Source organism: Bos indicus x Bos taurus, chromosome 5 (genome assembly GCF_003369695.1).
Source record: "Bos indicus x Bos taurus breed Angus x Brahman F1 hybrid chromosome 5, Bos_hybrid_MaternalHap_v2.0, whole genome shotgun sequence".
Taxonomy (NCBI): domain Eukaryota; kingdom Metazoa; phylum Chordata; class Mammalia; order Artiodactyla; family Bovidae; genus Bos; species Bos indicus x Bos taurus.
This window is the reverse complement of record NC_040080.1, coordinates 42,836,303-42,855,082: the sequence shown is the minus strand read 5'-3', so window position 1 is coordinate 42,855,082 and position 18,780 is coordinate 42,836,303. Positions and strand designations below refer to the sequence as shown.

Below are 18,780 nucleotides of genomic sequence, written 5' to 3'. Positions count from 1 at the left end.
TTCAGTACATTTAGGGAGAAGTATATGATCTCTCTGTATCCACAAGACTCTATTACTCTATCAGACTTACACTTAAATAATGAACCAAGGAGTTTTAGAACTGTTGGTACATTGGGGCTGTAGCCTGGTGTTTTTTAAAATAGCCCTTTACTAAGAAGTCATTTGTTTTTGTAATTCTTGGGAAAACAATAATGGTTACACAATAGTGACTGGATGAGTAATCTCATTTTGGTTCTTTTGGAACTGAATACACAGGTCTGATTTTACAAAATAAGTATAAATATGCTATTTGAAAAGTATCTTACTTTTGATATACCTCTATAAAGGGATTATTTTTTTCTTCTTTTTTTACTTGTGAATATATACTGTATTAAAAGCTGATTTTCAGAGTATTTCCTTGAACAAAAACACACCAGAGTATAACTAAACCATCAGAACTAAAAAAGTAAGATACACTCCCCTTACAATAAAAGACTATACAATTTATTTTGCCCTACTTCTCTCTGCTTAATACATTCCTAGGCTATTATTGTGTACCTTTAAACCTCCAATAATCTTTTCACAGAGACCTGCTCCTTTTCACTAGGGTTAGGGTCAGCCTAGTTATTAGTCAATGTACCCGCTGGCACACTGCAGTGTCAATTCTATCTCCTTTGCAGATATCACCAACTCCTGTAGCTCTTTTCAGACCTTTTGGCATGACTCTGCCATATGGCAGGAACTGGGACAAAGAGCAGCTCACAGAGTTCATTCACTGGATAGGCTGAAAATGCTTGTGTGGAGCCAGCAATTCACTCTTCTGAATATTAGTGCCATACTCCCTGCCACATGCTTCAAAACTACCAAGAAAGGGAGCAGACATTTTGAAAAGAATTATGGAAATGCCAATGAGCAACTGTTTCCTGAAAGATTCCTTAAGGGTAGAATCTTAACTTATTTAAAAATGAATCAGATACTGACATTATGCTTTATAATTCTTCAATAAATGTTCTCATGTCACTTTTTAAGCAGGTTTTTTTCTAAAAACACTGAATCAAAACTACTAAAATTTCTTATAGCCTTCTTCATATATATATTTATAACATACTCAATATGCTATATGTAAAACTAACTATATACATATATATATATATACATAAATTATCAGGTTTTATAGAATGGATGATTCTTGCTCATGGGGAATTTCTATCCAAATCTGTCATCAGTTAATTACAGTCTTCAGTTTAGCAATAAGGAGTTCATGATATGAGCTAGTAACTGACTGAAGTGAAGTGAAAGTCGCTCAATTGTGTCCAACTCTTTGTGAACCCAGTTCTCCTGCACTGCAGGCAGATTCTTTACCAGCTGAGCCACAAGGGAAGCCCTGTAAGTGACTGAGTTAAATTCAATTCAGGTTTGTGAAAACAAAGTTCTTATTCTGCTGCCACCTTATAAATAAGAGAACTCTCCCTGGATCTAGGGAAGAAGAAAATGAGAAGGCATGGGAATAAAACACAAACTTTGTATTCTAATAAGATCATATAATAATGCCATAAGTAAGGCCACATGGTCTCAGGGAAGATTTGTAATCAGGAAGAAATGTATCACTAGGTACACATTATAAGAAAAAGAGGACAACCACTATAAAATGCAGGCATTGTTCCTTCCCCTGCCTCACAATACAGCCTCACAAGCATAAATAGTCTGTTACTTTAACATGATCCTTCAGGAAGTTTAGGGAGCAAAATCCAAGCCTAATTGTGACCAGTACCAATATTTTCCCAGTCTACATCCTCCACACTGTTTATCAAATTCGAAAGTAAGAGCTTTAAATCTGAAGGTTTAAATTACATCTTTTTGATAGAGGTTGCAGAGGAGAGAGGAACAGAGCCTGAACCGAGGAGAACAACTTGGTTACCTGCACAAAATCAGACTGGAAATGACAAAAAGAGAGGAAAACTTTGTTCTTCTTATACACAATTTAATATACATTAGACTAAAGTAGGCTGCAGTCCATGGGGTCGCTAAGAGTCGGACACAACTGAGCGACTTCACTTTCATGCATTGGAGAAGGAAATGGCAACCCACTCCAGTATTCTTGCCTGGAGAATCCCAGGGATGGAGGAGCCTGGTGGGCTGCTGTCTATGGGATCGCACAGAGTCGGACACGACTGAAGTGACTTAGCAGCAGCAGCAGCAGACTAAAGTGTCCTTTGGGTTTAGCAGAAATTATAGATCAAACATCAAGAAAATATAATATATACTCAGAATCAATAACTAAATTAACCTATCCCAAGCCAAGGCAGAATATCAAAGTAATTAGGTCACATAATATTTCTGATGACAGTAAAGCCTTGTACACATTAGCGTTTTACATGGTAATAATCTATGGTGTTCAGGCAGGATAAACAAACAAAACATTAAAAATTGAAGTTAATAGGCAAGAGGCATGCAAACGTATCTGTGTATCTTGTAAGGAGTACATCAGTTTAAAGAAGAACTAAGAGTAAGGTGCTGGGATCTTCAGCAGGCACAATATGCTGAATGTCTATCAAGGGACATCTCAGATCATGAGTCTATTTATCTAGATTTACAAATGAGGAAACGGGATTTTTATTTTTTGTTTTATTTAACAAATATACAGCTCACATTGTTTCAAGACACTGTTCTCTATGCTTTACAACTATTAAAAGATCTACACCTTGTAAAAATGTTATGAAGTAGGTAATAGTATCTCCATTTTATAGATGAGGCAACCTGAGGTACACAGATGTTTGAGATGACCTGCTCAAGGTCACATAGCTGGTAAGTAGCTGAGATGGAATTCAAACTGAGAAAGTCTGCTTCTTGAGCCTGTCTTCCTATTGCTCTGTTTTGCTTTCGTTTTTTTTTAAGCCACATACAACCACCACTGTTTTTTCAAGTTCTGATCTTTCTATCTCTGTCACACCCACACTAAACTGAATCTTTGTGCACACTGTGGCCTCCAACCACCTGACTTCCCCAAATCTCCTGGTTCATATTAACATTCTGTTAAACCCAATCCCTGATTCTGTTGTCCTGCTGTTCTTCGCTCTGCTGCACGGCCAATCCCACTCCAAGTTTGCTTTCTCTTTCTTGAGTTCCAGGCCACTCAGCAAGCTGGAGAGACTGCTGACTGGTAACACCATCTTGGACCTGAGTCCTCAGAGTCTTGGTCACAAGGCACCACGAAAGTTAATCTCTCCACCATCTTCAAACTCAAAGTCCCATTCTTTGAAGATACTCCACTGGTCTTTATGGCAGGGGACCCCCAACCCCCGGTCTACAGACTGCTGCTGGTCCATGGCCTGTTAGGAACCAGGCTGCACAGCAGGAGATGAGCGCCAGGTGAAATCTAAACCACCTAACCCTGCCCCCGCCCATGGAAAAATTGTTTTCCATGAAATTGGTCCCTGGTACCAAAAAGGTTGCGGTTCAAACTGACACACCCAGCACCAAGCCTCTATAGGCTGTATCTCAGAACCTCACTCACTCACTCGGTGAGCTCCAGACTGCCTGACTTCTCCATTTCTGCTAACAACAGGTAATTCATCCTCTCAGCCATGCTCCAAACCTTGGCTCTATCTTTGAGCTCTCCTTTCCCCTTTATCTCATGATACCTTAAATAATGGTCATTTATCTTAATCAGCTCAACTGCTAGCTTCCTCTTTGAATTTACTGCAGTGCCTTGCACATGGTATATGTGCAATACAGATTCACTGTATTTAATCTGAATACCCAGATTTACTGAGCTACTTAGCTATAATGTCCCAGGAAAGGCCTAGGTCTCCAGGATAACTCCTAATTCCACATTTTAAATGATGACAGTCCTTGCAAGTTCATCAATTCCAGGCCCCCATCCTCTGCCCTCTGAAGCCCAGTGATTCTCATAATAGAATCCTTCTTTCTCCTCTTGGAAAAATCACTATGTTCCCCTTTTGATTATGCTTGTGCTCTTCAGGGCTCAGTGCCTGGCCTTCTTCCGGTTCCTACATATTCTATTTTGGCAATATTAATCACTTGCTTACATACATCCTCTTACATTCCTACCCTCTTTCCTGAGTTCCAGATCCTTATTTCGCCTGCATAATATCTTCCAATGGATGTCTTGTAGGTGCCACAAGCTAAGTAGTACAAAAAAAGTCTAATTAACCATTCTACTCCCTCCTCTCATTCCAAACACAATCACTTTCCTTCTTGTCTGTCATCTCAACCAGGTTAGGAAACCAGGACCTGTAGAATTCAGTACTAATGTGCCCTGAGGTTACACAGCTGGGAAGTAATGGGGCTGGGATCTGAATTCATCTCTTTTAATTCTAAAGCTTTAGCATCCTAAAGCTTTAATTCTATAGCTTTCATCCTTAACCAATAATCCATAATGTCTCCAGAATATTCCGTTTTTGTTTTAGATATTTTCACCTGGACTTTGCAATGTGTTGTGTTAGTTGCTCAGTGGTGTCCAACTCTTTGGGACCCATGGACTGTAGCCCAGCACGTTCCTTTATCCACAGGATTCACCAGGCAAGAATACTAGAGTAGGTTACCATGTCCTTCTCCAGGACGTTGCAAAAGTCCTTTAAATTTATTATGTCTAAAGCCAATTAATTTTTCTTGCCTCCAAATATGTTGTTCTTTCTATTCCTTTGTAGTTCAGTAAATGGTACGCCATCCCATCTGCCACTTCACTGAATGAAGCTACAGGGAATGAACATGACTCATTCCCTATATCCAGTCATGCAGTTCTCAGAAATCTCTCTTCCTTGTCCCTAACCCTCTGCTTCATCCAGGACCTTTTCCTTTCACACCTGGAATACAACTGTTGCTTACTAACCATGTACCCTGCTCCATCTGTTTTTCCTTTCATCTGAGTCATTTTTCTAAAACCCACAGATGTACAATCATGTCACTTCCATGCTTTAATTAAATGCCTCTTAGACAGATAGTATTAGGCTTATGGAAAGCTTGAAATAACATGGAAAATACCTATCCTACAAAACAGGATGCAGAATGACCATATATTAAGCTATTGAAATTTTTTTTTAAATCAGCTGAGAAAAATAAGCTAGATATCAAAGCACTTTGATAAGTGCAAATAAGTTAGATATCAAAGCACTTTTCTCTAGGTGGTAGAACTATGAGTGATTTTGTATTCTCAATGCTTTGCTGCATTTTCTTGATTTTCTATGAGGTTTATTACTTTTTATTCAGACTTTTAAAAATCTTAAGAAAAAAAAAATCTCCTGTGCTTTCAGGGGGAAAAAATACAATGTAGGCACACAAACCCACTGCAATTTATCCTTAGCTTATATTTTCTCATTAAGCCTATTCTTCTACCCCAACACTCATTTCACTAGCCCTTCTGGCCTCTATTATGAGGCCAGAAAAATCCCTAGACATGGCAACTACCCTCCTGTTTCTACTCTCAGCCCTGTGCCCAGCCTAGATGCTCTCCTCTCCCCTACCTCCCTGCTCCCTTCTATTTTGGACCACCAGCACCTCCCACTGCTCCGTCAAGTCCAGTTGTGCTACAGCCTTCCCCTCACCAGCTATCCTCCAGGCACAGCTATTTTCTCATAGTGCTTCCTAAGCCCTTATTGTACCACATCGTGGTGATTTACTCATGTTTCTCTCCCCTCAGCAGACTGAGACTTTGTGGGAAGGGCCTGCCTTATTCATTTCTGTCTCCAGGACCCAGGAAAGTAAGTCCTGCATACTGAATTTTTAAAGTGAACAATAGTAGATATATGTTTTTTCAGGTATAGGCTCTCTGAAGCTCACTTTTTCTCATTTCTTTCTTAGAACTTTCCAACATACTAAACAGTCACCATAACGTAAAGAAGTTTCTGAGATTCCCATCAGTTCTAAATAAATAATGAAAAGCTATCCTCAAGACTTTTATGAACTATCCACATGGTTAGTGGGAAAACTTTTCCATTATCCTACACGCCATTTTTAAATGCCTACAACTTTAGTTGGAACCTTCATTATAATACTAGCAACAATGAATATTGATTAGTAAAGCTGGATAATTTGTTTGTGCTGCCTTTCACTCTCTTGGAATTAAAAGCTGATTTGTCAAGAGAAGAAATATAGGAGTAATTTACTACTTGTCTTCAAATCTAACAAGACCACTAAAGCTGTCTCTTTATATCTCAAGATGTGACCCAAAAGAAATTTAAAGTTTTATTGGGGAATGGGGGATAAATTGCGAGACTGGGGTTGACATATATACACTGCTGCTGCTGCTGCTAAGTCACTTCAGTCGTGTCTGACTCTGTCCCCTGTCCCTGGGATTCTCCAGGCAAGAACACTGGAGTGGGTTGCCATTTCCTTCTCAAATGCATGAAAGTGAAAAGTGAAAGGGAAGTCGTTCAGTCGTGTCCGACTCTTAGCGACCCCATGGACTACAGCCTACCAGGCTCCTCCATCCATGGGATTTTCCAGGCAAGAGTATTGGAGTGGGGTGCCATTGCCTTCTCCATATATACACTACTATATATAAAGTAGACAACTAATATAAACCTACAGTATGGCATAGGGAACTCTACTCAATCCTTTGTAATGACCTAAATATGGGAATAGAATCTAAAGAAGAGCAGATATACGGATACGTATAACTGATTCACTTTGGGGTATAGCAGAAACCAACATAACATTGTAAATCAACTATACTCTAATAAAAATTAATTTAAAATCAAAATAAAGCTTGATTATAAAAGAATTTGTAGTCATAAGAAATGGATAACCTATGTAAGCATTATGTTTTAACTCTCAGAAAACTGATAACTCATATTTATAAATTAATCAACAATGTTAAGAGTTACAATTAAACTTAGAAGAAACTGAAGGAAAAATAGGAAAAGGGAATTAACTTGGATTACACCACTGGTTTTCTGTTTTCAATTTACTTCTGAATGTGATTCTCTATCATTTTTTCCCCCCAGGAGATGATTATCTTAATTTTTGAATATGTTAAAAAGTTATAAATCCTCAAGATTTATTAAAAAAAAGTAGTAAAACAGCAATTAAAAAACAGGAAATAAGCAGGAAATAAATATGTAAGCTTTTCGTGTTTATATAAATCTCCACATTCTGTATACCACCTTCATCTATTCATCCACTTCATTACATAATTTCTTTAATCTTTGGTGGAAGAAAAGATTAATATTATATCTGTTATTTATATGAATGTTAGTCTTAAAAAGTGCACATCTTTACACTTATATTTGGCTTCCTGTATGGAATATTGTCACCTTGCTTATTTCACCTATATACAGAGTACATCACAGCAAAATGCTGGGCTGGAGGAAGCACAAGTTGGAATCAAGAATGCTGGGAGAAACTTCATGTCAGATGCGCAGATGACACCACCCTTATGGCAGAAAGCAAAGAAGAACTAAAGATGCTCTTGATGAAAGTGAAAGAGGAGAGTGAAAAAGCTGGCTTAACACTCAATATTCAAAAAAGGACGATCATGGCATCTGGTCCCATCACTTCATGGCAAATAGATGGGGAAACAACGGAAACAGTAACAGACTTTATTTTCTTGGGCTCCAAAATCACTGCAGATGGTGACTGCAGCCATGAAATTAAAAAATTCTTGTTCCTTTGAAGAAACACTATGACCAACTTAGACAGCATTTTAAAAAGTAGAGACTTGACTTTACCAACAAAGGTCCACCTACTCAAAGCTATGGTTTTTCCATAGCTTTGTCATGTACGGATGTGAGAGCTGGACTATAAAGAAAACAGCACAGAAGAATGGATGCTTTTGAACTGTGGTGTTGGAGAAGACTCTTGAGAGTCCCTTGGACTGCAAGGAGATCCACCCAGTCCATCCTAAAGGAAATCAGTCCCGAATACTCATTGGAAGGACTGATGCTGAAGCTGAAACTCCAATACTTTGGCCACCTGATGTGAAGAACTGACTCATTGGGAAAGACCCTGATGCTGGAAAAAGTTGAAGGCAGGAGAAGGAGATGACAGAGGATGAGATGGTTGGATGGCATTGATGACTTGATGGATATGAGTTTGAGCAAGCTCCGGGAGTTGGTGATGGACAGGGAAGCCTGTTGTGCTTCAGTCCATGGGGTTGCAAAGAGTTGGATACGACTGAGTGACTGAACTGAACTGACAAGTATAAAGAAAGGAAGTACTTTAAATAAATCTCAGAAAAAAATTACCAGTCAACCTGTTGAAATATAACTTGGACAGAGGAGCCTGGCGGGCTACAGTCCATGGGGTTGAAGAGTCAGATATGACTGAAACAACTTATCATTAGCAACAGGAACGAACACAGCCTTGTAAAGCAACTATATGCTTAGTTGCTCAGTCATGTCTGACTCTTTGTGACCCCATGGGCTGTAGCCTGCCAGTCTCCTCTGTCCATGGGGATTCTCCAGGCAAGAATATTGGAGTGATTTGCCATGCCGTTCTCCAGGAAAGCAATGATACTTCAATTAAAAAAAAAAAAAATTCCTGGTTCCAATGTTTGGTCCACAATACACTACTAACCAAAAAATTTTTTAATTTTACTTTTAAGATTGTGGTAAAATACACTTAACATAAAAAGTGTCCCCCTAACACTACTAACATTTATCTTTGCATTTTGGAACAAGGAAAGGCAATGTAACAAGCACTAGAGCAACAAAGGGAAACACATGGTCACCATGTAGAAATTAAATCCTAATAGTCCTTTTTAGATGGGGGACTCATGTAGTGTTTGGATCAACAGCTCTGAAGAGAAAATTTAATTTTTCTTCCTACATATAGCATGTGCCAACTATAAAAATGCCCATTAGGAGAAAGACCAGATGTACATGTTTCACTAATGTAATAGGAAGCCCTATTAAGTCTCTCCCAAACCATGTAAGACATATCTATGAAAATGTATACATAATAATACACGACAGGGGGAAAAAAGTAGTACCCAGCAACCAAGACGACATCACCAATTAAAATATTTCCCCTAATAAAAACAGTTCTTGCTGTTTTACTGATACTGGCTGGTGGCATCATCCCAACTGTAAAATGACAGATACGAGTCTTGAGTTCTTTGGTTCTAAAATTCTCTTCCATTCAAAGTAATTTAAGCACAGAGACACTAAAATCTACTACTATACCAAGATGTAAAGAGATTCACTTTGTATGGTCCTGTCTCTTTAATGTTTCAGATATTGTTACCAAGGATGACTCACTTTCTCCCACCCACTTCCTTATTTAAACTTTCTCTGCTTCAGAGTCAGAATTTAAAATTAAACCTCTGGCATTTTGCCTATTTGTGATATTTTTCAGGGTCACTGTGAATTGAACTATAAGATTTCACTTTAAAGTTCTGAACACATCAATCAGTCATTTTTACTCTAATATTTTAGTATCAGTCTTTTTGAATTTTTGCTTATGGTAGTGCCACTTAAGACACAGTATCACAAAAAAAAAATTCTAAACAGATTTAGGACTTAGATTTGTCATTTACAAATTTTCCTATAATTGTCCAATTTTCAATTCTCAACTCTCCTACCCAAATTATTATTTATAATCAATTAGAGAGACTAAACAATGGAAACCTTTTTTCCTTGTCTTCAGAATTATAAACAACTCTCCACTCCAGGGACCTCTATAATAATGCTTATATTGCATCTCTGATCTAAGAAATTCCAAATGGAATTGGAATTTCAAATTCTAAATTTTCACTATGTAAAAGCTGTATTTATTGATCTTCCCAAAGCACTAAATCGGCACGAATAAAGAATACAAATGCAGTGGTCTTGTTACTGAAGTTGTGTAAAAGTTTCTGCTGCAGTACAGGTAGGTTATGAATATTATTTCATCAGCAAATCAGCCCTTTATTAGCTTAGAAATGCCATTCAGGTGGTTTATCAAACTGCTGCTCTGTTTAGAAAGGAAGTGAATTTCTAGTTTGCCACAGCCTCACCTCTCTTTAGCCTATCACTCATGGCTGCTGCATTCACTGACATTTACTGCAATTAGGCTTTTACGCTTGTGACTTCTTGAATCAGGATACAACATCAGCCTGAGAGTCAAGGCACAAGGTGTCTGGGCTTTTACTGTGAGTCTGGAACATCATTTAAGCTTCCCGGAACTATTTTTTCTTCTATAAATGAACTACTGAACTAAGATGATTTTCAGGATTAAATAATTTCCTGTTACTCAGACCATAAATATTGGGGATGCAGCCCTATGTTTATTATTAGGGATGCCCATATGTTTATGGGGAGCAATTTCTGATGTAAATATAAACACTATGTTTGTGGTTTTCCTATATCAAAGTCTTTACACTGTTGTGAATCTTGCAATCATAATAGAGAGACCAACAGAAATTATAGAGAAGAAAAACTGAAGTGTCTCCTCAGAGAGTAGGGGAAACATGCATCAGCAGCTAGAGCTTGAAAACTGCTGAACTGGTGGTGAGGGTGATCAGACTTATTCATCACATAAGTGCTATAAAATAGAGTTCAAACCGTAGTGGAATAGTCAGTGCTTCCTCCTACTCATGCTTTACCTTCATCTCATGGTGCTGGTCCAGCTGTTCCAGTTCTAGGGGGCTTTCTTCACCTTCCATCTCTTGTACCTTGGCTTCTGTGTCTGTCCTTTCCTCTTCCAGGGGAAGCACAGGGCTGGCACGTAAAGTCCTACAGCTACTGTCAGAAGCATCTTCATGACAGTTATTTGTTGTGGGTGATGCAGGGCCTATGGTTGTTTCTTGTTTTTCTCCATTCACTAAGTTTGTATCAGGCAAGGGTTCAGAAGTTTGAATAGAAGTATCTGGGCTAAGAGTGGCCGCTTTGTCCTCCTCACATTCCGCCTGGTTTTGTGCTGCTACCATACCATTAGCCACACAAGTCTGTTCACCCTGAGATTGATCTGTACCATTTCCCTGCTTCTGTGGTGAGTGCTGGGAGAGGAGTTTCTGCTGAGGTGTGTCTGTCAATCCATGCCTTCCTGGGGTTCTAGGAGCATTTAGGTTCACAGCAGGATCTTTTTTCAAATCGCTGTAATTTGATAAAGTGCTAAAAGATAAAACACAAAGGAGGTATGAAAATGCTGGCACGGACAAGTTCTAGAATAAAAACAAATTTATTCCAGTTGTTTAGGGATATTTAGTGAAGATATCCACCCACCCCCCCTTGGTTTTAGAAACTTAGATAAAAAGTGGTAGAGTAGCTCTCAGTTGTTCAGGATGTTATCTACACTCAAATAAACATTTAAATAAAGATGATAAGCCTGAGCTTTCCCTATAGGTTTGGAAACATTTCTGTGGGTTGTTTTTTAACATAGTTAATTAGTAAAGACTTAGATGTGAGAAATATATTTAATAAGACCACCTTATCCAAAGATTTTTACTTTCTTAACATTTTAAAGACAAGTATAGTCATAGCCCTCAATTTATGAACAGGTTAGAAACCAAAGATTATTTGTCTCTGGAAAGCAGACGCATTTCTCAAAAACCTTACTGCACATGTTGCCACAGCATCCTAACTGGTCTTTCTGCTTCCACAGAGATCCCCTCCAGCCCCAGGTAGGCCACAGAGATCAAACTCTGAGGGAGGGCTTCCCCGAAGACTTGAAGGTAAATTTGGCATCTTAATCCCGGCCTACAAGATTCTATATACTCTAGCCCCTACTAGCTCTGGCCTCATTAAATTCTATTCTCGCCTCACTCACTGTGCTCTTGTCATATTAGTCACTTTGCTATTCCCATATGCAATAAGCAACTGTGCATATCTAAGCTGCAATTCTCTCTGCCCAGGACAGTCTTCCCCAAGTCAGTAGTGTGGTTTGCTGCTTCCCATCATTCATGTTTCTGCTCAGATGTCACCTCAAAGAGGCTTAAGTTTAACTGACAGTATATAGAAATGCTTCTGTGGAAACACTAATATAGTACTTAAATCTAGGATTCCAGGAAGGAAAAATATAAAATTCTGGACTTCAGTCTTGAAAAGATTCTTATAACCTAATGAGGAGAAAAAATTAAAACAGACTAATACTCTGTGATGATACAAATGTACCCAATCTTGTTCTTTGCTTTATTCCCACCTCTTACCAAAGTGCTTGGTATGTGACAGTGCTCAATAAAAAGTGGGGGAACAACAGAGTAACTAATTGTGATGATGATCATAAGAGTAATTCAATAATACCATCCAACCAGTCCATTCTGAAGGAGATCAGCCCTGGGATTTCTTTGGAAGGAATGATGCTAAAGCTGAAACTCCAGTACTTTGGCCACCTCATGCGAAGAGTTGACTCATTGGAAAAGACTCTGATGCTGGGAGGGATTGGGGGCAAGAGGAGAAGGGGACGACAGAGGATGAGATGGCTGGATGGCATCACTGACTCGATGGACGTGAGTCTGAGTGAACTGCGGGAGTTGGTGATGGACAGGGAGGCCTGGCGTGCTGCTATTCATAGGGTCGCAAAGAGTCGGACACGACTGAGCAACTGATCTGATCTGATCATTTATTAAGTGCCAGAAACTACATTAAGCACTTTACACAGATTATCTTGTTTCATATCATAAATAATTCCAAAGTAGGGACCCCACAATACAGGCTTAGAAACCTAGATAATGCGGCCAATGTAACGTGGCTAACAAATGGTAAGAAAGCAGTCAGAGAAGACAAAAAACACAGTGAAGTTTACTATCACAAGAAGGGAAGGAAAAATTTGGTAGGGGAAAATGTCTTATAAAAGTCAGAGGTTGTCCACAGACTTAGAAAAGAAATCTATGGTTGCTGGGGGGAAGGGATAGTTAGGGACTTTGGGAAGGTCATGTACACACTGCTATATTTAAAATGGATAACCAACAAAGACCTATAGTACAGCACATGAAACTCTGCTCAATGTTATGTACCAGCCTGGATGAGAGTATGGTTTGGGGGAGAGTGGATACATGTATCTATATGGCTGAGGTACTCCACTGTTCATGTGAAACTATCACAACATTGCTCATCAGCTATACCACAATATGAAATATTTTTGGTGTTAAAAAAAAAAAGTTGGAGGTTGCTAGTATAAGTAAATGTGACATCTTCCACCACTGATGTCTGCCTTCTAGGAGCATATTTCTTAGGCCTAGCTGAAAATGCTGGTTTAAAACTAAACATTCAAAAACCTGAGGTCATGGGATCCGGTCCCATCACTTCATGGCAAATAGATGGGGAAACAATGGAAACAGAGGGACTTTATTTTCTTGGGCTCCAAAATCACTGCGAATGGTGACTGCAGCCATGAAATCAAAAGATGCTTGCTCCTTGGAAGAAAAGCTATGATAAACCTAGACAGCGTGTTAAAAAGCACAGACATTACTTTGTCAACAAAGGTCCATATATTCGAAGCTATGATTTTTCCAGTAGTCATATACAGATGTGCAAGGACTATAAGAAAGGCTGAGTGTAAAAGGACTGATGCTTTTGAACTGTAGTGTTGGAGAAGACTCTTGAGAGTCCCTTGGACTGCAAGGAGATCAAACCAGTCAACCCTAAAGGAAATTAGTCCTGAATATTCGTTGGAAGGACTGATGCTAAAGCTGCAATACTTTTGCCACCTGATGCGAAGAGCCAACTCATTAGAAAAGGCCCTGACACTGGGAAGGATTGAAGACAGGAGGAGAAGGGGACGACAGAGGACGAGATGGTGGGATGGCATCACCGACTCAATGGACATGAGTTTGAGCAAGCTCCAGGAGCTGGTGATGGACAGGGAAGCCTGGCATGTTGCAGTCCATGGGGTCACAAAGAGACAGACACAACTGATGAATAACAAATTTCTCCAAAAGCCCTTCAAGATATGAATCAAACTGTCCTTTACCTGGACACATCAGTGTCCAGCATCACAAAGAAAGATCCTCAGAAGATCTTCTGAACCAAATTCTGGACTTACTTAGGATTTTTAGAAAGGACTGCTGTGAACAAGAAGCAAGAATCTCCTGTAATAAGTGACATCCAGAGGATATGCATGGGAGAGTCGGGTAGGATAAGGTGGGGAGGGAAGCCACACTACAGGTACATGAACCTCACTCAACAAGAAATAAAAACTTCCCATTCAAGTCCTATAGACACAATGCAACAGAAACCCATTTAGATACATTTCAGGGCCTGTTCCTATGGGTAATTCTTCATTAAAAACGTATAATTTGTTTTGTACTGGCAGTGGATTTCTGCCACAAGTACATCCCTTCACCAGATTGGCCCAAATGCTCACATTACAGCCTACCTGCTCTTAGAACAATTTTGTTTTAAATGTCATACGTTATAGCATATCTTTCCTTAGAGCCAAACTTCAAGCTTTTCATCAAAAAAAGGCTTTGAATCTGTTAACTGTAAAAGAAAATTGATTTAGAAGAATATATTGAAAAAATAACTGATATGGAAAAATGGCACTTTTTGTGTATGGAGAGAAATAACACTGGGTTACCAAAATAGTGAGGAGTATTGACCCATTTGGGGCTTCCCAAAGTTACACCCAAATCTGAGGATACAGGCTGTGGCATGTAATATGAATAGGGGTTGGGGTCCATCCCCCTCCCCCTTTTATTATGAAGTCACTGGACATAGGCCTGGGAATCTGCAAACATGAGGCACATCACTTTGTGCTACAGAATCAACCTGCCACAGAAAACAATCTTTTCTAGTAAAGATTACTATAATTTAAGATACCAAAAGTATTAAAAATCCTACTTCAGAGAGTGAAATGTTGAAATTTAAATATTATTATGAGAAGTTTCCATAATTGATCAAGAGTGAAAAATGAAGACAGGCTTCTGAACTACTTTTCTCCAGAATTTGTTACTAAATATAGTCTCACAAATGAGGGACATTGCAGTTTTGCATTTGGTCACAATTTCTAGAAGCTGTTGAAAGTATTTCCAAGCTATGATTCACTACATAAATAAAAATGTGTCCTGCACTGCAAATAAAAAATGAAATCACCTAATGGATTATCATTCCCAAATATTACACTAGAATAAATGGAAATATTTGGCTTCAAGGATGAAAGTGAAGTTAAATATATTCTTTGATTATATATATACTTTTGACATATAATAAAATCCTTCTGATAAAAAAAAATTCTATTTAAGTCAGTGATGGGAATTCTAAGAAAAAAACTGAGGGTCATATAAGCAGAAAAGTACCTTATGTGAGTTTGTTTTTATCTTTAATTGAGAAATACACATTTCAGCTACTTTTTTTAAACAGAGCTAAAGAATAAAAAATTATATCTAATAAATACAGAGATTTAACACAAATTTGGTACTGCCAGTATCTCTTCACGAACCTAGAACAGTATAGGGGTATAGGGAGAGGGAAAACAGACTGAATGGATACAGATCTATACTAAATAAAATGGAATAGAAAGAAAAGATGGGACAGGCCCATAGAAGTTCATTCAAATGAGAAATGAGAAACAGACAGATATAACTTCCTGCCCTTCCAACCCAGATATCCAGTGACCAGTGGAATGACTGACCATAGGAAGCAACAACACATGGAATGACGTACACAGACACAGAGGAAGCCAGGTGTGCACAGTGCACAATGTCATGAGAAGGCTGGGGCAGAAAGCACTGCACGCAAATAAACATGATAAATGACAATTCATATAGGGAAGACTGTTGTTCAGTCACTAAGTTGCGTTCAACTCTTTGCAAACACACGGATTATAGCACGCCAGGCTCCTCTGTCCCCTTCATGGATCACAGCTTTGTTATGTTGAAGGGGCTTGTGTAACTCAATGAAGCTATGAGCCATGCCATACAGGGCAACCCAAGACAGACAGGTCATAGGGAAGAATTCTGACCATTTACACTGGAGAAGGAAATGGCAACCCACTTCAGTATTCTTGTCTGGAGAACCCCATGGACAGTATGAAAAGACAAAATGGGCAAGATTAGCATTTTAAAAATTCACTCTTTCTAAAGGCCTATCACACCTAATGGAATTAAAAACTATATTTTATTTTTAAATCTACATCTCTAGTTTTCAAAAATCAGCTTTAGTCTCCCCTCAGTCTTCTCCCATTGTAAGTTAGCTCTTACCTGCCTCCTTCAAAGCGACTGATGAGATCTGATATCTTACTGGGTTTTTCCTTTGAGACACAAGCAGAGGCAGGTTTAACTTCCTCCATCCTTGGTTTTGCACTAGATAAAGCTTTATGCCTAGGAGTTTGGTGTATACTGGTCGAAGGTAAATTCTGCAGGTGTAGTGGCTTTGGAGGCACTGTGGAAAAAGAATTCAAAGAATTCAGTATTTCACTGATATTTGTTCCTAAGCAAAAAATCCTAGTGTTCTTGGTGCAAAAATCTTTACCATTACCAAATTTTTGTTAAGAGATCTGTCAAATTTGAGCTGAACCTTAACCAAGAGACCTTTATCTATCTTGGACACTTGTTCTGTGTCCTGTAGAAGCCCGATATCCAAGATTCAAGAGGTTCTTTTAATTTTAAGTGATTTTAAAATATGGCTTTAGTAAACATCTATGGATCTACATATGACTAAGGCATTCCAAACTCTACTAGAGATGACATAGCATCATAGAGATGACATAGCAACATAGAGATGACTTTTTTATCTAAACAGAGAAAGTACTAAATTTGAAACGAATTCCAAAGATACAGTGCTTGCTATAAAAGAGATTTTGTAATAATTAGAGTGATAAAAGATATATTAAAATCCAGAGGTGTTAGGTTAGACATAAAGCCAACAAAAAAACCAACAAATGACATTAATATAATGTTGCATTACTTAGAGCATCTTCTCAGTTAACAAAAGCACTGTATCTCATTTGATCTTAGATGAATTTTTTTCTTTACAGACCTCTGAGATAGATCGTTATTTGCCTCCTATGTCTATGAAAGCTTAGAGAGCTTAAGTGATTATTGGCCTGGGGTAACAAGGCTGATCAGATTTTATAACCGGTACCCAGACTCTAGCTTCTTCCATTATTAGCACTGCTTCTCATCATAAATCTGTAAAAGGTGGTTACAGAACTTAGACTGCTACATTAATAGTTGCCTAGCATTAATACACCACATATAATGAGCTTACTAATAAGTCATCCACTCAATTAACAGAATATGAACAGATCATTTCCAAAATACTAAAAATCTACAGGTTTTCTCTAATAGATGAGAAATTCTGTATCTGAGAAAACACAATATGCCATAAATGCTTAATCAGTACAAGAATTACTTCAATTCTGAAAACCAGTACAGTATCATTTTTCTCTTCAATTAACATTTTGGGTAAAATAATATATAACTATACATGTTTCAATAAATCAAGCAGAATCATCTCCATTTTTTAAAAATCTTTTTCCTAACTTCCTGAAAACGAGTGGAGAATCATGTCTTCTTCTAACTACATGCCCCCTTTCCTGGAGCTGGTTACCCTGGTTTTCAGTAATCTCATCTCTTTTATAAACTCAGCAAGCTGACAGTTGTCTGATGCTTACTGGCCTAGATTTCATCATTTCTGTTTTAGTAATCAATTCTTACAGAGAGGAGGGAAAACATATATATAACACAATGTGCTATAGGTATAACAATCTACCTCTTTCTCTGTCGACACAAACAAGAAAAAAATTCCAATGAAAAAAATGACATTTTTTTTAATGAAAACGATTCCATTTTCTAAGATATAATAATATTTGGGGGTAGAAAGAATAGTATAGTAACCACTGAGAATTAAACAAGTGTGATATTGGTTCATTTTAAGGAAAATTTTTCTGTGTAGAACAAATATATACCAAAATAGTAAACCAGGACAATATTCCACCTCCCCACCAAATAGTTTTAACATTAGTAATAATTTCAGTACTCCTAACTAGAATATGCAAAGGAGAAAGTGAATGTGTTCTTTATCATTCTGTGTCTAAAGAATTATAAAATAACTCTTTCATCTATGGTTTACTCAGTGAACATATCTTCTTTGATACTTGTTGTTCAGTTGCTAACTCGTGTCTAACTCTTTGTGATCCCATGAACGGCAGTATGCCAGGCTTCCCTGTCTTTCACTATCTTCCAGAGCAAGCTCAAATTCATGTCCATTGAGTCGGTGATGACATCCAATCATCTCAACCTCTGCTACCTACTTCTTCTCTTGCCCTCAATCTTTCCCAGCATCAGGGTGTCTTCCAATGAGTCAGCTCTTCACATCAGGTGACCAAAATATTAGAGCTTCAGCATCAGTCTTTTCAATGAATATTCAAGGTCGAATTACTTTAGGGTTGACTGGTTTGATCTCCTTTCTCTCCAAGGGACTTTAAGAGTCTTCTCCAGCACCACAATTCAAACGCATCAATTCTTCAGTGCTCAGCCTTCTTCATGGTCCAATTCTCATATCCATAGGTGACTACTGGAAAAACCATAGCTTTGACTATAGAGCAATGTCTCTGCTTTTCAACACACTGTCTACGTTTGTCATAGCTTTTCTTCCAAGGAGCAAGCATCTTTAATTTTGTGGCTGCAGTCACCATCTGCAGTGATTTTGGAGCCCAAGAAAAGAAAATCTGTCACTGTTTCCATTTTCCTCCCATCTATTTGCCATGAAGTGATGGAACCGGATGCAATGATCTTCGTTTTCTGAGTGTTTAGTTTTAAGCCAGCTTTTTCACTTTCCTCTTTCACCTTCATCAAGAGGCTGTTCAGTTCATCTTTGCTTTCTGCCATTAGAGTGGTATCATCTGCACATCTGAGGTCACTGATATTTCTCCAGGCAATCATGATCCCAGCTTGTGAGTCTTCCAGTCTGGCTTTTTGGGTGA

The 18,780-nt window shown here is 38.3% G+C and overlaps 1 protein-coding gene across 4 annotated transcripts in view; it reads right to left on the bottom strand.

Annotated features, from left to right (window-relative positions):
- Nucleotides 1–18,780, bottom strand: part of FGD4 (FYVE, RhoGEF and PH domain containing 4) — a 229,996-nt gene that overhangs the window by 53,550 nt on the left and 157,666 nt on the right. For all 4 annotated transcript variants that reach the window (XM_027541685.1, XM_027541689.1, XM_027541690.1 and 1 more), the window contains exons 3-4: nucleotides 16,055–16,235; nucleotides 10,523–11,030 (exon numbers count right to left, since the gene is read on the bottom strand). In XM_027541685.1, coding sequence (XP_027397486.1) covers nucleotides 10,523–11,030; nucleotides 16,055–16,235 — 689 coding nt within the window. The remainder of the gene's footprint in view (nucleotides 1–10,522; nucleotides 11,031–16,054; nucleotides 16,236–18,780) is intronic.